At 43.7% G+C, this 24,445-nt stretch overlaps 1 protein-coding gene across 3 annotated transcripts in view; it reads right to left on the bottom strand.

Annotated features, from left to right (window-relative positions):
- Positions 1-24,445, bottom strand: part of Arhgap10 (Rho GTPase activating protein 10) — a 254,919-nt gene that overhangs the window by 156,315 nt on the left and 74,159 nt on the right. For all 3 annotated transcript variants that reach the window (XM_042054222.1, XM_038312528.1, XM_038312529.1), the window contains exon 4: positions 373-444. In XM_042054222.1, coding sequence (XP_041910156.1) covers positions 373-444 — 72 coding nt within the window. The remainder of the gene's footprint in view (positions 1-372; positions 445-24,445) is intronic.

Genomic DNA, 24,445 nt, shown 5'->3' with positions numbered 1-24,445 from the left:
CTGCCACGGACACACACACACCTGTAACTGCCGCAGGCACACACACACACACACCTGTGACTGCCGCAGGCACACACACAAACACACACACACACACACACACACCTGTGACTACCGCGGAGCTCTGTCTGAGAGATTTAAGACCCCTGCAAAGGTTTGTTCAAAGATTACTAGGTATTTTACTACCCATGCAGGTATTTTGTTTTATTTTCAATTCCACCTCCCTGAAGGGGAAAAGTGCATCGAAAACATCAAACAACAGATGGTCTATCCCAGCATGCCCTTCACTCTGCCAAATGTGAATACAGACAGCAGCAACAGCAAAGGCGCCAGCATGCTCTGTTTACAAGTGTGCTCAAAGTAGACACAAACCTTTACCGCTCCGAGTTGTTCTTTTCGGAATTTTTCCAAGGGTTTAATCAGGGTCTCGGTGACACTTAATGCCTAGAGAACAAGAGTAATAACAAAAGAACACAGCGTTAGGGAAACATACTATTTCATCTGCCTCTTGCCCTCCACCCAGAAGTAAAATGAACAACATAGTTAGCTGTTTTTCCTCATCCTGCCATATAACAACCAAAGGCGCCGTATAACACAGTAAGGAGCTACACGTCTGGAACTGTCTTCAGGGAAGAGAGCTGAAGCAGCTGGCAGAGAAATGCAACTCAGCCCACAGCTCTCCATGAACAGCATGCAGGCTAGCAGCCAACAAAGGGCTCCAGGACCCCACTGCAGAACACTTCTCTTTGAGATCACCTCCTCCTCAGAAATCTAAAATTCAATTCCATTCCTGCACTGCTAATCAGCCCACATTAAGGAAAGGACTCAGAACTGTGCATATTCTAAATACAAGGAGTCTGCTCCATCACTGACAATTCCTCACCCTCGCAAGGGCGGAAGGTACATTCTCAAGCAACATGACAAAATCATGGAGATTCAAGCAAAAGTGAGACCAAGTGCTTGGTCCTGCTGGGAGGGTCAAGATGACAGTGCACACTCACTCTGACCACCGTCCGTCTCTCACACGTCTCACACCTACACACTTGGGCTTTTTATTCATGGCCACAAAATGCTGAAATGCAAATAAAAGGATTATTTACCTAAGGAAAGCATGCTTGGTAACAGTATATGCTAATCATCAGTGGCTTTCTCAAAGTCCAACCCTAAGATCCGGAAGTATTCAGAGGACGAGGACGAATGAGCACTACTCAAGAATGCGTCATCTGCCTCTCACAAAGTCCCTCAAAAAAAAGGAAGGAAAAGAAAAAAAATCAAGCTTAAACTAAAGGAGAAGATGTTGAATTTTTAAAGGGGACAGTCAGACATCAAACGCAGTTCCCTCCCCTCCTCCTTGTGTGCTAGGCGCATGCTTTTCCAGGGAGTGCGTCCCGGCCTGGGAAGTCTTACTTTCAACAAGGGCTCCTCTGTACTCCCTTACTAAAATCCTTCTAAAGTTAACACTCATAATACAAGGTAAATAGAAAACATGTAAATGTCTCTTCAAAACAAGGACTCCAGAAAGCTACTCACCCACTTGGAAAATTTGCTGCTTAGTATCAGAAAAGCTGGAGTAACACAGACCCAAAGGAACAACACAGTTCGTACCAAGAGAATGGGCTCAGCTTCCAAACACACTCAGTTTAAGTGTTTTGAACGCTAACTTCAAATGTTCTGCATTTAGCACCATGCGACGGGAAACAGTGACAAGCTAGAGAGCACCACACTGAGGGGAGCAGACATAAACTGGCAAGACACATCCCTGCAAGGGCAGGGATGGTGGCCACGCAACAAGGTCTGGGGTGGCGCATGTGTGTCTCAGAAAGCAGGTGATCCAATTTACAGACAATTTCCATAAATTAGATACTTGGGCCTGCAAAGGTACTTGCCACCAAGTGTAACAACATGTATGACCCATGTGGTAGGTGAGAATTCACTCTCCAAATTGTTCTCTGACTTCTACACATGCACAGTGGTCTCTGTGTGCCCCTGCAACACAAGCACAGACACTTGTGTCGTTTTCAAAGTTCCTCTCTCCAGATCTCGCCTATTGCTGCTGCAGAATACACCCATACATAATACACACATCTTCTGCAGAGGCTGACATGCTCAGGAATTATTCTGGCAAAGCATGCCAGTTAACAGAGGCTGGCAAATAGCTATGGTCACAAAAGAGAGATACAGGGATTAACAACCCCAGAGAATCCTGCAGTCAAAGTACCAAACGGGCACTGACCCATCCAAGACATCTTACCAGAGCCTGTAGCTCAGGAGTTTCCCATGTAAGCACCTGGGCTGTGATATGTATACAAGAATAAGAAGCCCCGAGCCCTCAGGAAATCTGCTCATTAGTAGGGAGGAGCATGTGCAAATTCTAGCGGTGCTTTCCCATGGAGAAGAGAGGGCCAAGTGTGGCAGGACTTCATGACGAGGGGGAATGGGCTCAGTGTGAGCTTCATCAGATCGGTGACATCCAATGGCATCCAAATTACATGCTGAAAGATAAGAAAAAATCAGGAACACGAGGAGCAACGGAAGCCAGCAGAGGGACGGGATACAGCAAAAAGAAACATTGCCTATGCCAGCAAATGTGAAAAGAGCGGAGTGACCGCAGAGGCCAGCGCACGCTGCAGCCAGGACGCCTGGCGATGGACGCCACTGGACGGTCTCAAGCACCTTTTGAAGATCCGCCTCTCCAAGCAAAGGACTTGGAGGTGGGGAATGTGGAAGGAGAAACTCTTCCCAGGAGGTTTCCCCAGGAGGCAAGATGTGGTGTGGGTCACACAAATGTAGACACAAAGAAAGAAACAGGCAGATCTGAGACACATCTGCAAGCTAAGTGAACTAAGTGTGGAAAAAGTTGAAATATCTGTAACTGCTCCTACATTTTATGCAAGCAAACAGCTACCTAAGATCACTGTTATGGCCTCCAAAGGTTCACAGCTGCAGCCTCGGCACTAGCAGAACCTTACGAGAGGGGGTGTGGCTGAAGATAGCAGGTCACTGTGAGGGACACTAGAATTCAGCCCCTTCTCTTTGGGCTTCCTACTCAACATAAATTGAACTACTCTACTCCACCTAACCACAGCTCAAAAGCAAAGGAGCCAAGCAATCACGAACCGAAACCTGTGAAAATGTGAGCCAGAACTAGCTGTGGTGGATAAATGAAGAAGGAGGTGTGGCTGTGTAGGCGGATGTATCTGATAAATGTGGGCTCCAACATCTATGACTTTGAATCTTCTCGTTTATCTTCTGTGACTGTGAACAGCTGCCAGCCTGTGTTATGCCAGCACGCGATGGGAGCTGACTTCTCTCCTGGGATGCCAGCCTATGTTATGCCAGCATGCAACCGGAGCTGACTTCTCCCCTGAGATGCCAACCTCTGCAGAAAATATATAATCTATAGGGTCATTCAAATACAGTAATAGACTAGATCCAGACACAAGGGCTGGAAGTGGAACAGGTATCATATAAGCACGTCTTAATTTATAGGACACTGTGTAAACTCAGTCACCTTAGCAGTATATATGGAAAAAGCCAGACAGCAGGGGATCCTAACTGAAAGGTGTGAGCTTCTTGGGGACAGTCATTCTTCAGAGGGATAACCATGAAGAACAGCACAGGTGACTGATGTGCACAGAGAAAAAAGTACAGGATTTTTCCTGGGGTGTTTTGTTTTTAAAGACAGAACCGGTATATAAGAGATGAGAGCAAATGTCCATGTGAAGAGCCTATAAAAGAAAAGCTACAGCTGGGCAGTGGTGGCACACACCTTTAATCCCAGCACTCGGGAGGCAGAGGCAGGAGGATCTCTGAGTTCGAGGCCAGCCTGGTCTACAAGAGCTAGTTCCAGGACAGGCTCTAGAAACTACAGGGAAACCCTGTCTCGGAAAAAAAAAAAAAAAAAAGAAAGAAAGGCTACGTAGAACACGGGAAGACAGAGGACGTCGACACTGCGTGAGAAGCTGCCCTATCCTGAGACTTGAGATCTTTCCTTCCCTTCTAACAAGAGCCAGTATCAATATGCCTGTAGATGTCATGAAAAGCTAAGGGAACCAGATGGCTATTTTCTCTGAGGTATAAGATAAAGGCATTTACAAAGAGTTCAGGCCTGAGAAGAATTTAAAGAAGTAGGGAGAGGGAGGAAGGGAGGGGAAGAAGAGACTTCAAATGAGGATCACTGCCTATGGAAACAGGAACACCCTGTGCAGGGCTAAAGTCCCCCTGAAGAGCATGAGTTTCCATCTGCCTTATTGTGGGATTTCTCTCTCATGATGGAGAGGGGGAATGAGAGCTGAAGTTCATCCCAGACGCAGCATTTTCTAGAGGCACCAACGCAAAAGCATCTCAAGCTGTAGGATCTGGAATGCTGCTGAGCTGAAGCTGCAGAAATATCCAAGACACAGAGGAGCAAATCCTTCAGTGAGGCCAAGTGGTACAGACCCAAGCCTGGAGCAACAGATACCAGGTGCTTTAGAGGCAAAGGTAAGGCCCAGGAAGGTCCTCCATGTGGAAAGAGAAAATAGCAGTTCAATGCCGGTGGCGGAAATGAAGGCAAGGATGCTAGAGACATCTGATGCATCTGTTAACATCAAAACAGTACAGAGGGAACGCACAAAGAGTAACAAAGACATCTATAACATGGGTATCTGACAACCTCCTAAAATCCCTTACCCTGCAGCAAACAGTCCCTCCAAAAGAGGAGAGCAAAAAGCTAGCTCAAGAGTAATTTTAGGTCATGGAATTTTCCTTCCTTTAGAGAACTGATCTGATACAGACTAAAGGGGAAGGATGGAAAGAGTGTGAGGGCCTCTTCTTGCTAGAAGTCAATAAACAAACTCCCTAAGCAGAGGAGGATGGTGACAGACAGCAGTGTACACAAATTTAGGCTTCTGTGGTTTTTGCTTTGTTTTGGTTTTTAACTAAAAATGTTTTGTAAACAAGCTTAAACTCCGCTGTTCTGTTGTCGGTCCCTGGAAAGTCCAGTCTGTAAGTCTACAACAGCCTAAACTGTTTTCCTTCAGAACAAAGAAAGGTCAGACACTAACCATTTCCACAAGGTACTTCTGGTTACAGAACAAGGGCTGTTTTCTTCTCTCTCTCAAAATAGACTGAAGGCTCCATGGAATCGTATGCTCTTTTTATAATTTCAAAGAAATATAATGTTGTTGCTATTCCGTCCTCCCCAGAGACCAATGAGTCCTCCTACTGCCAAACACAGTCCATCCTCCCCAGAGACAAATGAGTCCTCCTACTGCCAAGCACTATTTCTCCCCACTAAGCCAAATGGGTCCTCCTAATGCCAAACTGCCCATCCTCCCCAGAGACAAATGAGTCCTCCTACTGCCAAACACTGTCCATCCTCCCCATAGACAAATGGGTCCTCCTAATGTCAAACACAATCCATCCTCCCCAGAGACAAATGGGTCCTCCTACTGCCAAACACTCTCCATCCTACCCAGAGACAAATGGGTCCTCCTACTGCCAAACACTCTCCATCCTCCCCAGAGACAAATGGGTCCTCCTAATGTCAAACACAGTCCATCCTCCCCAGAGACAAATGGGTCCTCCTACTGCCAAACACTCTCCATCCTCCCCATAGACAAATGGGTCCTCCTACTGCCAAGCACTATTCCTCTTCCCCCCAACCCCCTCCTAGCCAAATGAGTACTAAATCTCCAACCCACTTACCCTGTGACTTCCAAGGCCATGTGCAATGATGAGACAGATTCAAAACCAGTTGAATTAACGATAATGAGAAAGACTTCCACGTGTTAAGAACAAGACGAATGTAATTAAGAGCAAATACAGAATGTGATTTTATAAGCACATACAGGATGATGTACTAGAGTAGAAAGAAGTCCCAGAATTCCTTCATTTCTGAGCCTTGTGAAGGGTTTTAGGTGGCCTTAGAAACAAAAGGCAACTACATGAACAAAAAACATCTCAATGACTCAGCTGCCCTTGTGCTGCAGGAACAGCCAGCCCATCTCTTCTGTAGAAAGCCAAGCGACAGCCTACAGCCGTGATCTCAGTATAACACTAGGGCACAAAATAAGCCATGTGCATAGATAGCCATATGCAGAGTCGCCTGTGTTCCCAGACAACCGCAGTCAAGAGCAGGAGGCAAGGTGGCTCTGCCTCTGGACCAGGCTGGACCGTCTAAACAGTCACTTCATCGTCCTGTACTCTTTACAGACGTCTCCCGCATTTGCTGCTGAGACAGAATGCTGGCTGGAAGCACCACTGTTTAATAGCTCTCTCACTAAGAGAGGGATTCAAACACAACACCTTCACAGATGAGAATGCTACTGGACTCTTGATGCTGAAAGGCAGCTGCTCAAATGTATAGGACATCTCAACAATCTGTATGAATTCCGTGACGGGCGCTGAGAGCTGAAATGGGCATTTAACCAAACGTGACCCATCAGATGGTGAAGGAACAAACCAGTTACACACATGGTGCTCAGCTCTACAGTCTAAGAAGCCATCTCAACAGGACAGCAAAGCATTTCCTAGAGATGTTCCTAATTGGAATGCTAACAAGGATCCAGCCTGTGAGATGTCTCAGTGGGGAAACGCAGCTGCAGCTCAAGCCTGACAGCCTAACCCCTGATCCCATCTAAATGTAGGTGGAGAGAACTACAGGAGTGTTTAATGGCAACAGGGAGGAAGAGAACATTTAGCAAGACCCAAACACTGTCTTCAAGTATTTAAATGATAGTGTAAGAGAAAAGGGAGAAAACAATTTTGTTTGTTCAAACTGTGCAAAACAAAATTTATGGGTAGACCACAGAGCAGCAGGGTTTGGTTTCACTATTGTGAGGAATTTATTAAGCGCTATAGTGACCCAGGCTGCCTTCCAAGGTAGAGGTGACTACTATGTCTATACAAACATGAGGTGCTAGCACTGAATGTCCAGGCAGTGTCTGTCACAGGGTCCTTCTCTCAGAAAGTTAGCCATGAAACCTGAGGTCCTAACTGATCCTCAATCCTGGGATTCCAGATGAGCTGGGGAAAGGCAAAACACAAGCTGTATTTTCACTTTATTTTGCAGAATTAAGACTCAGGGACTCACAGCACAAGTGCTGGAATAAATCTGCTGACCTGTCCTGTCACCTGGGCATACTGTCCCCCACTTCCAATCCCACCCCTTAACAACTCCTCCCCCACTTACCCTGCCAAGGCAAGCAGATCTCCTGCCTCCTGTATGTCCATCTTCTGGAGAGGCAGCTTCTGCCTCCTTCCCTTCCCCTTCTCCTCCCCTCCCCCCTCCTTCCTTCTGTCTCTCTTCTGTGCCACCACATTTTCTCTCCCTGCCCCTCCATAACCCCTTACTCTTATGCCATTCCCAATACCCACTAAATAAACTCTATACCCAAGCTCTCTCTGCATGGCCTATCTATGTGTCTCCCACCCACCAGGGGACCTGCTCAGTCGCCCCTCTTGGGACCAGCCTCAGGTCACCTGCATCATGAATGATAACAAGATAAAGATTAAAATGACTATAAACATTTCAATGGTGTTTCCAATGATGGTGCTGGTCTTCTATCTCTTCTCACTAGATATCTGGCTCTAAAAACCTTGAAGTCTCAAAGTGGCAGTGATGGCGCACGCCTTTAATCCCTGCACTCAGGAGGCAGAGGCAGGAAAATCTCTGAGTTTGAGGTCAGCCTGGTCTACAGAGCAAGTTACAGGACAGATAGGGCTGTTACACGAAGAAACTGTCGAAGAGGAGGAGGAGGAGAAGGAGGAGGAGGGAGGAGGAGGAGGAGAAGGAGGAGGAGGAGGTAGTGGTGGTAGTAGTTAGTAGCAACTGTTAGGCAAAATTAACTCTCCAGTACTGTGTCAAAAACAGAAAAGGAAAGGGAAACTCACCTTAGGCAACCTTCCAGCTCAAGATGAGCTAAGAAACCTGCTAATAGTAACAGACCACAGGAGGGGGTTCTAGAACCCATAATAGCCACTGCAGCAGCTGGCAATCTCTCCCACCTTGGCCATAGAGAGGCTGAGTTCTGAGGCTTTGGAGTGTAAGATGGTAAGACCTCTGGCCAAAAACTACACACTGTAGCATACCATGGCAACATTAGTAACAATTTTCCAAAGAGAATACCCAGGTAAAACAGAGAAAGAGCCGGGAGAAACATCAAACAATGCTTTTCTAATAAGGAGCTAAAAGCAAAGACAGGCTGAGCATAGAAAAAACAGCGGAATTATATCCATTCCCCACAGCCCTCATTATTTAAAGCCTGGATTCCAAGTGCTTGTGACCTCTAAAGGAATGTACAATCTGCGAGCAAGAGACTCGCCACTATCGTCTCCCACGACCTTCCAGACACTTTCTATTTTATTGCACTGGAGGGAAAACTCTACTTTTCAACTTCAATGTCACAGACAGCAGCAAAGAAACCACTGAGCTGAGACACAGTGTTTATTTTCCCTTGAAACAGAACCTAAAGAAAGGGAGCCAAGGATTTATCAATCTGAACAAAGCAGCTTTCCCAAAATGAGAAATACTTTCCCAAAAAAGGATTGCTACGTGTAAAAACTTTATTCTGCAAATCTTCCCAAGGAGAGAGGTGGGAGCAGATACGCTGAGACACTTGTGGCAATGCATCTTGGGGCTCAATTTTTTAGAGCCTGTTCAACTGTGCTGCCCATCCGCCCTGTGGCTTTAGAAGATATTCCCTCTGAAAGCATCAGAAAGATTTGAGAAAGTGGGGTACCTTAAAACAAAAAGAACTCAAATCCTCAGATGTGGCTATCACACAGTGCTCTCAAAAGCTGTGCTAAAAAAAAAGAAAAGAAAAAACACTATGTGGTGTGTGCCACAATAGTGTCCTACTGTCTAAGCACTCAGAGCTAAGATAATTCTTTATTAAACAAATGTGGGAACTATTTCTAAGGTAGACATTGTTCTTACATACTAACCTCAACTGCATACAGCATACTAGGTTTCATGATGGCATTTCTCATACACAAGGCATCATTGCACTTGCTCATTTTCACCACCTTCCCTTATCTCCACTGCCCCCATATATTAGCCCCCTTCCTATTAATAGAGTTGTTATGTGCATAACCATACAGCGAAATATTGCTGCAAAAAATTTCTCCTGAAGCAGACGGATCTCTGTGAGTTCGAGACCAGCCTGGTCTACAAGAGCTAGTTCCAGGACAGGCTCCAAAGCTGCAAAGAAACCCTGTCTCGAAAAAACAAAAAACAAAAAAAAAAAAAAAATTTCTCCTGGCTAAACCAACTCATTATTAAACAGTTCAATTACTCTCCATCCACACTCGTGCCGTGACCCTCTTCTCCATTTAGCTGAGTGGTCTCCTATGTCATAGCATAGGAGATGTAAGATGTAACAGCTAGCTAGAAATATGCTTAAGCAATTGGCCAAACAGTATTGCAAATAATAGTTTCTGAATGATTATTTTGGGTCTGAGCGGCAGGGAAATGAACAAGCAGCCTCCACCAACAAAATGGTACCTACTGTCTGCGGTATGGATCCACATAAAACCTAAAAAAGCTTTTTTTTTTTTAAAAAAAAAAAAAAAAAAAAAAAAAAAAAAGGGCTTCTAGACCCACAAAAAATGGGAGCCAAGCACAGCTTCTTGTTAACCATACTTTTTTCTGATGGGCTCTGTTTGCTGCTCCAAGAGAAGGCTTCCTGACTCAAAAGTAGCACCAAAAACTGTGTGGCTCTCTTAAGGCTTCCTGGTTGGTGCTAGTTGCACAAACAGCTCTGGCTCTTTCAAGAGGCTGAGTACTTAAATGGGGTCTGTGAACAGCTTGTTATAAATTGCTTAATGGTAACACAGACACACTGCGGCCCTGGATCTGGGGTGGGGAAAATGGCTCTCAGAGGCAGCAAACATGCCTTGGTCATATTAGACTTGGTAGAGCAAGCAGGCAGGACCACGAAGTTGGTCCTAGCGATTCCTGCTTAAACATTAAAAAGAGCTCTCCTGGTCAAAAACTAATTACAGATATGCATGCAATAAAGAGAAATCCATATGGAAAAGACTTCTAAATGGGTCACAGTGTTGGATAAATGTACATAGGCTTGAGAGAGAGAGGAAAAAAGAGTATAAGCAGTTATAATATAAAAGAGTAAAGACAGTCATAGATTAAAGGAAAGATAATAAAATATTAAACTTGAAGAAAGAGTAATAGAGTAAGAAAAATAAGCCACAAAAAGATGGAATATACACAGAGAGTCTAGATTATGTATATTACTATGTTTTCTTTGAATTTTTTCACTGTGAATGAGCTAAGTATAGAGACACATTTCATTGTACAGGCTGCTAAGCTAAACCAACATATATATTTTAAAGGTGTCTTGACTTCAAAATTTGGATCTAATGATATGTTGCTTGGAAAAGAAGTTCTACTGTTCTACTTTGGTTTCTACAGAGGATGAGAACCTATGAATTCCTTCTAGATTAATGTGGTTTGATCACACAAGACCCCCTGAAACAACGGCTGAGATGGTTAAACATCCATGACAACTTCAGAACTGTTGGCTGAGATGGACCTACCACATAGGATACCCCATGACAGACCCGATTAACAGCATCCCCAATCAGCAGGAAGTAGTCTAGAGAACAACGCCCAAATTCCCTAAATGACTGTTTATAAATGTCTGTTTACATTTAAACTATATATAGTTTATATGCTATCTAACACCTGACTTCTCTATGGAAACCATGAAAGCCAGAAGGTCCTGGATAGATGTTTTGCAGAAACTAAGAGACCATGGATGCAAGCCCAGATTACTATACCCAGCCAAGCTTTCATTCACTATAAATGGAGAAAACAAAATATTCCAAGATAAAAACAAATTTAAACAATACGTAGCCACAAATCCAGCCTTACAGAAAGTAATAGAAGGAAATTCACAAACAAAGGAGTCCAGCATTGCCCAAAATAACTCAGACATCTAGCGACCCTTCACCAGCACATCTCAAAGAAAGGAAACACACAATCTCTACTACCAAATAAAAAATGACAACTGGAGTTAACATCCACTGGTCATTAATATCACTTAATATCAATGGACTCAATTCACCTATAAAAAGGCACAGGCTAAGAGATTGGATACGAAAACAGGATCCAACATTCTGCTGTTTACAAGAAACACACCTCAACCACAAAGACAGACATGTACTCAGAGTAAAGAGTTGGGAAAAGGTTTATCAAGCAAATGAACCTAAGAAACAAGCCGGTGTGGCCATACTAATTTCTAACAAAGTTGACTTCAAACTAAAATCAATCAGAAGAGATGGAAAGGGACACTTTATACTCATTACAGGAAAAATCCATCAGAATGAAGTCTCAATCCTGAATATCTATGCCCCTAATACAAAAGCACCCACTTATGTAAAAGAAACATTACTTGAACTCAAGGCAGCAATCAAACCAAATACACTGATAGTGAGAGACTTAAACACTCCTCTCTCACCAATGGACAGGTCAATCTGACAGAAAGCTAACAGAGAATTAAGAGACTTAATAGAGGTAATGAACCAAATTGACTTAACAGACATCTATAGAACATTCCACCCAAACAGGAAAGAATATACCTTCTTCTCTGCGGCTCATGGAACCTTTTCGAAAATTGACCACATACTCGGTAACAAAGCAAACTTCCACAGTTACAAAAAAATATTAGTAACCACCTGCATATTATCGGATCACCATGGAATAAAACTAGAATTCAACAACAATGCTACCCCCAGAAAGCCTACAAACTCATGGAAACTGAACAGTCAACTACTGAACCACACCTGGGTCAAGGAAGAAATAAAGAAAGAAATTAAAGTCTTCCTTGAATTTAATAAAACTAAAGACACAACATACTCAAACCTATGGGACACTATGAAAGCAGTGCTAAGAGGAAAATTCACAGCACTAAAAAACGGAGAAAGCACACATGGGAGACTTAACAGCACACCTGAAAGCTCTAGAAAAGAAAGAAGCAGACTCACCTAGGAGTAGTGGAAGACTGGAAATTATCAAACTGAGGGCTGATATCAACAAAATAGAAACACAGAAAACAATCCAAAGAATCAATGAAACAAAAAGCTGGTTCTTGGAGAATATCAACAAGATTGACAAACCCCTAGACAAACTAATCAAACGGCAGAGAGAGAACAAGCAAATTAATAAGATCAGAAATGAAAAGGGGGACATAACTACAGACACAGAGGAAATTCAGAGAATCATTGGATCTTACTACAAAAGCCTGTATGCCACAAAATTGGAAAATGTAAAAGAAATGGACACTTTTTTAGATAAGTACCAGATACCAAAGTTAAACCAGGACCAAGTAAACAATCTAAATAATCCTGTTAGTCGTGAAGAATTAGAAACTGTTATCAGAAACCTCCCTATCAAAAAAAGCCCAGGACCAGATGGTTTCAATGCAGAATTCTACCAGAACTTCCAAGAAGACCTAATACCTATATTCCTTAAGGTATTTCATAATATAGAAACAGAACAGTCATTGCCAAATTCCTTTTATGAAGCTACAGTTACCCTGATACCTAAACCACACAAAGACTCAACCAAGAAAGAGAATTACAGGCCAATCTCACTCATGAACATCGATGCAAAAATTCTCAATAAAATACTGGCAAACTGAATCCAAGAACACATTAGAAAAATTATCCACTATGATCAAGTAGGCTTCATCCCAGAGATGCAGGGCTGGTTCAACATACGAAAATCTATCAATGTAATCCATCATATAAATAAACTGAAGGATAAAAACCATATAATCATTTCATTAGATGCTGAAAAAGCATTTGACAAAATTCAACACCCCTTTATAATAAAGGTCTTGGAACGATTAGGGATACAAGGGTCATTCCTAAATACAATAAAGGCTATTTACAGCAAGCTGACAGCTAACATCAAATTAAATGGAGAGAAACTCAAGGCCATCCCACTAAATTCAGGAACACGACAAGGCTGTCCACTCTCTCCTTATCTCTTCAATATAGTGCTTGAAGTTCTAGCAATAGCAATAAGACAACACAAGGGGATCAAGGGGACTCGAATAGGAAAGGAAGAAGTTAAACTTTTGTTATTTGCAGATGATATGATAGTGTACATAAGCGACCCGAAAAACTCCACCAAAGAACTCCTACAGCTGATAAACCCCTTTAATATCGTGGCGGGATACAAGATCAACTCCAAAAAATCAGTTGCCCTCCTATATACAAAGGATAAGGAAGCAGAGAAAGAAATCAGAGAAGCGTCACATTTCACGATAGCCACAAATAGCATAAAATATCTTGGGGTAACTCTAACCAAGGAAGTGAAAGACCTATTTGACAAGAACTTTAAGTCTTTGAAGAAAGAAATTGAAGAGGATACCAGAAAATGGAAGGATCTCCCTTGCTCTTGGATTGGGAGGATCAACATAGTAAAAATGGCAATACTACCAAAGGCAATCTATAGATTTAATGCAATCCCCTTAAAGATCCCATCAAAATTCTTCACAGATCTTGAGAGGACAATAATCAACTTTATATGGAAGAACAAGAAGCCCAGGATAGCCAAAACAATCTTATGCAATAAAGGAACTTCTGGAGGCATTACCATCCCTGACTTCAAACTCTATTACAGAGCTACAATATTGAAAACAGCTTGGTACTGGCATAAAAATAGAGAAGTCGACCAATGGAATCGAATAGAAGACCCGGATCTTAACACACAAACCTATGAACACCTGATTTTTGATAAAGGAGCTAAAAGCACACAATGGAAGAAAGAAAGCATCTTCAACAAATGGTGCTGGCATAACTGGATTTCAACCTGTAGAAGAATGAAAGTAGATCCGTATCTATCACCATGCACAAAACTCAAGTCCAAATGGATTAAAGACCTCAATATCAATCTGAACACACTGAACCTGTTAGAGGAGAAAGTGGGAAGTACTCTACAACATTTGGGCACAGGAGACCGCTTCCTACGTATAGCCCCAGCAGCACAGACATTAAGGGCAACATTGAATAAATGGGACCTCCTGAAGCTGAGCAGCTTCTGTAAAGCAAAGGACTGTCACTAAGACAAAAAGGCAGCCTACTGACTGGGAAAAGATCTTCACCAACCCCGCAACAGCCAAAGGTCTGATCTCCAAAATATATAAGGAACTCAAGAGACTAGACTTTAAAATGCTAATTAACCCAATTAAAAAATGGGGCACTGAACTGAACAGAGAATTCTCAACAGAAGAAGTTTGAATGGCCAAAAGACACTTAAGGGCATGCTCAACCTCCTTAGCAATCAGGGAAATGCAAATCAAAACAACGTTGAGATACCATCTTACACTTGTCAAATTGGCTAAAATCAAAAGCACCAATGATAGCCTTTGCTGGAGAGGTTGTGGAGTAAGGCGTACATTCATCCATTGCTGGTGGGAATGCACACTTGTGCAACCGCTTTGGAAAGCAGTGTGGAGGTTTCTCAGGAAATTTGGGATCACCCTACCCCAGGACCCAGCAATCCCACTGTTTGGAATTTACCCAAGAGATGCCCAATCATATTACAAAAGCATTTGTTCAACTATGTTTATAGCAGCATTATTTGTAATAGCCAGAACCTGAAAACAACCTAGATGCTCTTCAGTGGAAGAATGGATGAAGAAAGTGTGGAATATATACATATTAGAGTACTACTCGACGGTAAAAAACAATGACATCTTGAATTTTGCATGCAAATGGATGGAAATAGAAAACACTATTCTGAGTGAGGTAATTCAGGCCCAAAATGATGAACATGGGATGTACTCACTCATAATTGGTTTCTAGCCATAAATAAAGGACACCGAGCCTATAATTCGTAAAAAATCATAGAGAAGCTAAATAAAAAGGTGAATCCAAAGAAAAACATATAGTTATCCTCCTGGATATTGGAAGTAGACAAGATTGCCGGACAAAAAATGGGAACTTGGGGGTGGGGTGGGATGGTGGGAATGGGGGGATGGGGAGAGAAAAGTGTGAAGTGGAGGATGAGAAGAGCTTGGGGGAATAGGATGGTTGGGATATAGGAAGGGTGGATATGGGAACAAGGAATTATATATCTTAATTAAGGGAGCCATTCTAGGGTTGGCAGAGACTTGACTCTAGAGGGGTTCCCAGGTGTCCAGGAAGACGCCCCCAGCTAGTTCCTTGGGCAGCTGAGGAGAGGGTGCCAGAAATGTCCAGATCCTATTGCCATACTCATGAATATCTTGCATATCACCATAGAACCTTCACCTGGCGTTGGATGGAGAAAATGACAGAGCTCCACATAGGAGCACCGGACTGAGCTCCCAAGGTCCTGATGAGGAGCAAAAGGAGGGAGATCATGATCAAGGAAGTCAGGACCATGAGGGGTGCGTTTACCCATTGAGACGGTGGGACAGATCTAACAGGAGACCACCAAGTCCAGTTGGAATGGGACTGATGGAACAGGGGACCAAACCGGACTCTCTGAATGTGGCTGACGGTGGAGGAGGACTGAGAAACCAAGGACAACGGCGATGCTCTTGAACTCTACAGCATGGACGGGCTCACTATGAGCCTTGTCAGTTTGGTTGCTCACCTTCCTGGACTTAGGGGGAGCTGGGAGGACCTTGGACTTAACATAGTGAAGAAAACCCTGATGGCTCTTTGGCTTGGAGAGGGAGGGAGTGGGGGGATGGGTGGGAGGGAGAGGAGGGAAAGGGGAGGAGGAGGGGAGGTGATGGAAATTTTTAATAAAAAAAGAAAAAAAATGTAATGTATTATTAAGAAATACAGCTTAATAAATAGCCATCTATAATAACTAGTTAGGTTTTCTAGATGTACAGAGATATATTTCAGATGGTTATTCTTCAAACATTTCAAAGACTAACAGAATATGGCATTTAAAATGTTTAAGAACTTAAGACTTTTCATGACATTGAGACACATCTGCTCCTGGCAGCACCAATCTACTTCAAAAGGATAATGGACATGGAAAGGCTCCTTATGGAGTTTGCTAACCATTTGGGCAAGAAACTGCTCTTGCCTGGACTGCTTGACATGCAGGACCCACAGAAAAATGACTGCTGAACTTGCCTAAAGGTCAGACTGTCCTTTGGGATTCCTGCTTGCTCAAAGAGTCTACCAGACCTTCTGTAGGACACAGAAGAAAGCAACTGATGAACCTTGCCAATACAAAGCATAAGAAATCTTCCAATGTTTTGCATCACGGAAAAGGTTGCCAGATACTATGAACCTATAGGCTGAAGATGGATGCCCCGATGTTATAAAAGAACTTTGGGTTACTGTCCAGGCAGTGAGATGTCTCTGTCATTTCTAGAGTTTTACAAGTTGCTTCCAATGCACTTCCTGTTAACTTAGGTAACGTTATATCCTTCTGGAGTTTTTGTTGGATTGAATAATAGATTATAATTATAGTTTTCCTTAGTTATGATAAAAGATAAAGTAGATACAGATATCCCAACTGTAATTCTTGCTTGATACCTGTTTTGTTATCTGTAATTTTACTATGTTAAAGTTAAAACCTTCCTTTCTATAATAATGAACTCTGAAGAAAAAACATGGTACTTTGACTATAATTTTCAAAATCTAATGCCCTTTGTTGGTAGCAATGAAATAACTTAGGCTTAGTAAATAATAAAAACCATAACTCAAAATCTGCTGTGCATCTTCAGGAGGGCATTAGCCTAAGAAGGACTTGGAACATCTACCCTTGTTTATCCTTGGCCCTCTTCCCTCTCTGCATGTGGGACATTAAGGACCCCGCTTCTATTTTTTTTAACAAAATAAATACTTGGGCAGAACACTATGAGAAGGAAGTTAAAACCATGGAAGTAAGTGAGGGATTAGTCTGTCAGACACTACAAAAACATCATCAGGCAGAATTGGAATTTGGCTTTCCAGTTTTAAGTCAGAAAAAGAGAATTGCAGTTTCATAAATCAGTGATATTACAGACAGAGCTGGAAGTAAAACATCATACTCCATCAGGCAAGAAACTGCTAAATTTAAAAAGAAGAGCAAGGGAAAGGGAGGTGTGCTCTTCAAAAAGAGCATCTGGTCAGTAACGAACAGAACCTGGATCTCCAGCCTCTCTGTGATGCTTGGGTCACCCTGACTGGAAGGAGACCACCACCTGGGCTCAATGGCCCTGGTAATTCAGTCTCCTGGGTGGCACCAGCTAAGCACCTGACCTGGACAATGAGCTAATTCCCCATTGCATCCTCAAGCACTAAAACACGGCCAGGCACAGAGCAGCCTTTTAAAACTATTTGCTTTTTGATTGAAACTTTAGCAACTTAAACAATTAAAAGAACAGTTTATACAAACACAAAGTGTCTGCTGATGTTGATAACAAACACAACTGGGCCCGGAAACAAGTGTCTGTTACAAAAGTTCATTTTCCTAGTCAGAATTCTCTAACACAAAGGGGAACCTTAGAAACCCAGGAAATATATTAGGAGAAGGGTTTGAGAAAGAGAGAGGAGAGAACCCAGAGAGGTGGCGGAAGAGCTGCAGGTTATAGACACAGATCTGATCCCAGGAAAGGGAGGAAGAGAGGAAGGCTGAATCATGCATTTGGGGCTGCAAAGAACTCTAGGAAAAGCTGAGCAAAGCTGTCCATCAGGAACTGTCTCCTTCCCTGATTACACAGTGCACAGTCATCGGCAGACGAAGGAAGCCTGGCCTTTACACTAATGCAACGAAGTCCACAGCCCAGCGTTCTCCCACTCCCTGCACCAGACCTGTGACTGGTAAACCTCCCAGAGTCTTCTACATTACCACAGCCCCTGGTAATCCCTGTGGCATTAAACAAACCCCACCATCAACATAAAAACACTTCTACTGACTATAGCATGCCGTAACGTGGAAAACGCTCCAGTATCCCATGTGAAGCAAGTCTAATTATCTGTGAACTTAGCACTTATGTTTTAGTTTATTGAAAGAGCTACTTGAGAGTTGGTTTATTATCATCATGTATACACAGGCAAAAGGAAACAAACTACTTGTGTGAAGATATTTCTAAAACTTCAGAGCCCAAACACTTGTGATTCACTTTCCATCTTAGTCACCAAAATCTGGTTCCCACACAAACATTTTTCCTTTGTGCCTCCAAGAACACTGGAGACATATCACTTCTTTAAAGGGTGCCCCACTTCAAAATCCAGTATTTAGTCCCAAGGTGGCAGCACCCACTTTTGAGGCAGTGGTTGCGGGACTGCATTGACAAGTTCTCTAAACAGAGTCTCGCCATCCCTCCGTAACCTGCCCCTTCGCTAATGACTGAGCTGAAATACCCACAGCTTGCAGCTGCTTACACAGGCAAGAAGCAACACACCCGCACTCACATCTGTCGTGCTGCTGCCTGGCGGACGGCAGCCACATGATGCATTTATTACACACATTTCACTCAGCTTCACAGTTGGGGGCAAGAGCTGAAGGTATTGAGTGCTATCAAAATCTGTCCTTGGTGAGCACAAGGCTGGGGCTTCACTCTCCAGCCTATGCTCCCCCGCAAAAGAGGTGGGGAAAAGACAAAGTTAGAAATAGCTGAAGCCAAGAAACAGAATGTTTCTCTTATATGCTGGTCTCCTAAAGATGGAGGTGGTTCCCAACTTACTGATACAGAACAAATCCCTCACTTCAATGGGCTCCAATTTTCTCTTATATTTATAACTAATGCATGATCTTAGGTGCCCTAGCTCATCAAAAAGCATATGTCATAAAATAGCTATGGCTGATTCATAAAAATATCCTTAAGTTTATGCAATTATAGGAATGAACTGATAATATTCCGGTGTCTCTTTGGGTGAGTGGGTGAATGGCGGAGGTGGGTGGGTAGGTGTGGATATGCATGTGGGTGTGGGTGTGTGTCACACACGTGTGCATGTGCGTGCATGTATGCAGGTAGACTACAAAGTAAGTATTACTTAGAAATGAAGAACAGACCCCAAGGATATGAAGGAGAGGAAACGAGCTCCAGCAGGGAAGCATAATCTGATGAGGCCAGGCTGGAGGGTTACAGCCTATGATGAGTCACCAACAGAGAGGATTCTGATTCAGGGAGCCAGAAGGCTTCTCCCAAACAGGGCCCCAAGCGCACAGCAGCTCTCACTCACTCTGCAGTGCTGAGCTGCAGTTATGGATGTAATTCCTTAAGTATTCCAAGCATGTAAAGATAAAGCCTCAACTGGGGCATTCCTCCAGCAGAACTCACAACGCAGCGTGCATATCTGACTAAACTGTAATATGCTCTCAGGACAAAATAATAAAATATATCATCAGATGGTAAAGATTATCTCCAAAGAGAGAAAGCAAGCCTCTGTAAAATTAAGTCACAGACAACTTCAGTGTTTTGTTCTTGTTTTTAATTTTTGTATTTTTGAGGGGTTTTTTTTTTTTTTTTTTTTTTTTGGTTTTGTTTCGTTTCATTTGGTTTGGTTTGGTTTTTTGAAACAGGCTTTCTCCATGCAGACTTGGCTATCCTGGAACTTGCTCTGTAGACCAGGCTGGCCTCAAACTCAGAGGTTCACAGTTGCCTCTGCCTCCTGAGTGCTGGATTAAAGGTGCGCTCCACTGTCATGGACAACTTTGAAAACAAACTAGGAAGTGTCTCCATGACTGACTGCTAGGACTGCTGTCATCAACGTTCCAGCCAACAGAATCACACAGCTGTGCCGTTCTGTCTTCAGAAAGAGCTGACTGCGCATTTGTTATTATAAATATGACCTGTGAGAGTAAACGGACAGCACAGACTGTGCAACAGCGCCCAGCGTTACGCCATTTGTCACAAAAATTCACATGCATAAGCAACATTAACCATTACTGAGCAACACAAAAACTACTAGCAGTAGAACCCTGCGTCAAGACAAATCAGATATGGGCATAGTTTCCAGGCCTCTGGAAAGGACGGGTAAAAACTTCACCCATTGAGTCTTTTAACCCTCGTGGTTGGTAAAGTCACCAAAACCCATGTTTGAACTTTCTGAGAGACCTAACTCTGAGGCAAAAGAGATCCCATTGGCTAGTGGTTCAGATTTCAGAATTCAGCAAGTCTATGAGAATGGGTATTTCTAGAATACCCCCCGATTTCGGAATTCATGGTGTCTAGGGTACAACCTGAGAACAGGCATTTCTAACGCATACCCCAGATTTAAGAATTCATGGCATCTAGGGTACAACCTGAGAACAGGCATTTCTAACACAATCCCCCAGATTTCAGAACTCATAGCGTCTGGGGTATAGCCTGAGAACAGGCATTTCTAACATATCCTCCCATAAATTAATTACCTTGAGGCTGTAACAAAATATCTTAGAGAAGTGACTTAATTCATTGTGGCTCGAAGTTTAAGAGTGTACTGTCGGCATGGAGAGTCTGGGAGGCAAATGAAGCAGTGGACACAGCTCACCCCTGCCAAAGACCAGAGAGGATGAGTGCTGGCTCTCACCTAGCTCTCCTTTCTCCCTTCCTACTCAGTCGAGGAGCCCAGCCCACAGGACAGTGCTATCCACAGTGAGGGTAGACACTGCCCCCTCAGTTAATCCTCTCTGCACACACCTCCACGGACAAGCCTACCATTGGGTCTCCCGGGTGATTCAAACCTATCAAGTTTACGTGAAAGCCAGCCCTCACTGCAGGAGGTGATGCTGGTCCAAACACATGCTTAGAGATCACCTGCTGCGGGACACACTGAAAAAGGAACGTTAAGAGGTTCCCCCCCTCCCCCCCCAAGAGTAGAAACATTCATTTACTTTAATCAATATTACTTCAGTGACATCATACAACATTTTTATAGATAAACAGTAATAGATGAGAACAAAATTCAAGTGTCAAAAACCAAAGTTGCTATAGCAGTGCTCAGAATACATTTTTATTAAGTAGACAGTGCTCTGCCTGCATGGGTGCTTGCAGGCCAGAAGAGGGCGCCAGATCTCATTACAGATGGTTGTGAGCCACTGTGTGGTTCCTGGGAATTAAACTCAGAACCTCCGGAAGAGCAGCCAGTGTTCTTAAATCGCTGAGCCATCTCTCCAGCCCCAGAACATATATGTGTGTATGTATATGTATATATATGTTTATACATATGTATATTTTTAAAATTTCCCTGAGGTAGACAAGTTGCCTGACAAGTTGGTACTGAACACGGTTGGCTAAGGTACCTCTGGACACACCTGGAAAATTCTGCCTTCCATCTTCCACAGGTACCGTTCCTTGCAGCTTTTCTAACCTTCTACTACACCCCTATTCTGATTTTCCAGAACCTCAGAAACTGCGCCCTTGCGGGCTGGCAAGAATATCACAATCATTCTGCTCAAAGGATTTACTCAAAGAAGTAAATACAGCATAAAGGGCCTTCTAGATATGCTCATAAATTCTGCAGCACTGTTTCCAAAGTCCCTAGACGCCTAGACAACCGCCCACCTCAGATACGTACACCATGTCCTGTCAGGCCATGGAGCATCAGAGGAATGCTGGCAGCTCCCTAGCACACCCTGCATAGACACAAGCCCCCAGCTCTGGCCTCTCACTGGGTCTAGCCCAGCTCCTGAGTTTAGCTTCTTCACATCCACTGTCAGGGTTAGAAACCCTGTCCTGAAACACACAGCGATAACTGGAGGGCTGGGCTCGTCTTCCAGTAGAGACCAGACTTTGGGTGTGGAGGCAAACAGTGATCTCTCTTCCCACATTGGTTCTCTGGCTACTTCCTTCCCAGTGAGTCACTGGATTCCAGTTCACAGTTTCCTTGACACCAGGGACCGAACCTTCCTACTGTGTGCTCCACCACTAGGCCACACCCAGAATCTTAGTAATGTATCTGGTGGCAATGGGGGGGGGGGGGGGACTCAAACAGCCTTCCCTCTTACCCAGACAGAACATGGAGGACCCAGCATTTCAGATCATCTGGGCTTAACTGGGTAACTGAGGCATTTCCACTCGGCTCACCCCCCACCTCTGCAGACCTCCCAGAATTCCCGTGCCTCTGTTACTGTACATGCTCTTGACCATTCCCCCAGTGGACATCCACCTACTCAGGAGAAAGAACTGTGGCCAGCAGTAAGCACACAGTGGGATTTGCTGAACTAAATACGGCCCCACCTAGGGATAGACTAGGCACATACACATAATGCTGTAAGCTTCATCGGATGGAAAGTCTAGACCAACTGCTGCACTTCCAGACAGATGAATTTACCTTTAAAGCCCAAAACCCTATAGAACACATATTCAGTTAGAAAATAAAATAAAAACATAATAACAAAATAAAATCTTACATCTGGCATTGGTTTTGGTCTTCCACAATTTTAACTTAATTTTCCCTTCTACTGATTAAGTCTTAATTATGAATATCCAATGACCATGCTTCACTGTTACTTTCAGACTATGGGAAAATACTGATTAATTTTGAAGTTTTAATAATCACTAAAACTACACCAACCTTCTCAGAAACTATTTCAGCTGTCTCATTCTGCTTTCCTTTCCTAACCCATGGCTTTTAGCAGGCTGCCAGCTTACACTCATTTTAAGAGGCCTGTTGACTGTATTTTGTTCTGAGTTCCCAGAATGCACCTGCATTCAGTCCAGCTGCTCAAGCCCCTCCCTGCTGCTGTACATAGAAGAAAGGAACTAAGGAGAGCACTAGAGACCTCCTTCTGCCTTGGCCTGGACCACGACTCTCAGCTCCGCACAACTTCCCTGTCCCTCTCCCCGCCAACCACACTTCATACTTTGTCTATTTTAATTAACTTGTAATTACCAGCTCTTCTTCAGGAACACACTGAAAGTTTCTTATTCAAAATTTACAGCTGCCCTGTACTCCAATGTCACAACTGTTTCTCCATAAGCTTTCAAAAGGCAGCCATGATGACTCCACCCAGTTTTAATGCTTCAGGAGAGGTGATATACCCCCAGCACTCAGGAGCTGCATGTGACGGTGCATGCCTACCCCCAGCACTCAGGAGCTGCATGTGACAGTGCATGCCTACCCCCAGCACTCAGGAGCTGCATGTGACGGTGCATGCCTACCTACCCCTAGCACTCAGGAGCTGCATGCAACGCTGCATGCCTACCCCCCCCCACAGCCTCAGGAGGTTGCATGCACTCAAGAGGCAAAAGTAGGTGGCTACAAGCTTGAGAACTAGGCTACACAGGAGACCTTGTTCTCCTTCTGCTGTGGGAGTCCCCTCGGTGTGCTGTGATTACCATTAATGAATAAATAAACTGCCTTGACCTGTTGATAGGGCAGAACTTAGGTAGGCGGGGAGGACTGGACGGAATGCTGGGAGGAAGAAGGCAGAGTCAGAGAGATGCTATGGAGCTGCCGCCAGAGTCAGACATGCCAAATCTTTGCTGGTGAGCCAATGCCATGTGGTGATACACAGGTGATACACAGAAATGAGTTAAATTAAGATGGAAGAGTTAGCCAATAAGAAGGTAGCGCTAATGGGCCAAGCAGTGTTTTTAAATAATACAGTTTCTGTGTGATTATTTCGTGGCTAAACTAACAGAGCAGACAGGACACACAAGTGGGCCCTCCTATATCCTTCCAAAAATAGGTAATTATAAATTCTGGTCAAGGGCAAAGCTAAAAACCCTACAAACAAATGGCATGGACATTTACCATCAATGTCCTTCATTTGAATGACGCTGCAGAGAGATCAACTGCTACTGAGAGACACAGAAGAATCTAGAACTGAGCTGTTTTCTGGAATAAAGGTGTTTTGTTCTTATTGTTATTAAAGCGCCGCTTCCTCAGATAGGCCCTGAGGTAGCTGTACTTGAAACAGTATGCATTTGTACATGGGATGACTCAATGCTGAGCTTTCAGTCAAAATGACAGCAGGGGAATAGGAATACTGGAGAAACAGGATCAGATGTGACACTGGGTGCTGAGAACACATAATTTAACACTGTATTCTTGTAATGCTTTCAATTTCCCAAATTAAACTGGAGTATCATGTTCAAAACTTCAGGGTGCCTGCGGCTGTTCCCCACTGCTTCCTCTCCAGCAAGAATTTCTGTTCCCACAAATCAGTTTTGTGGGTTTTGGTGGGTTTGGTTTGGTTTGGTTTTTCAAAACAGGATTTCTCTGTGTAGCCCTGGTTGTCCTAGAACTCGCTCCATCAACCAGGCTGGCCTCAAAATCACAGAGATCCACCAGCCTCTGTCTCCCAAGTCCTGGGAATAAGGTGTGCACCGCAACACCCGGCCCACATGTCAGTTTTAACATGCTGTACCATTCTCCTCTCAGGGGTTCAAAGCCTCCCACAGACACAATCCTGCTCTCACATTTGCCCTTCCCCAGGAACCCAAGCTTCTTATGTCTGAGGCTTATCTTACCTCAGACACAGTCAGTCGGCTGAGATTAAATCAGCTCTCAGCTAACAGCATCTCTATGAACCGCACTATCTACACCCCAGTAGAACATATTCCCGTTT

Source organism: Arvicola amphibius, chromosome 15 (genome assembly GCF_903992535.2).
Source record: "Arvicola amphibius chromosome 15, mArvAmp1.2, whole genome shotgun sequence".
NCBI classification, from domain to species: Eukaryota; Metazoa; Chordata; class Mammalia; order Rodentia; family Cricetidae; genus Arvicola; species Arvicola amphibius.
This window is presented reverse-complemented; position numbering and strand designations above follow the sequence as displayed.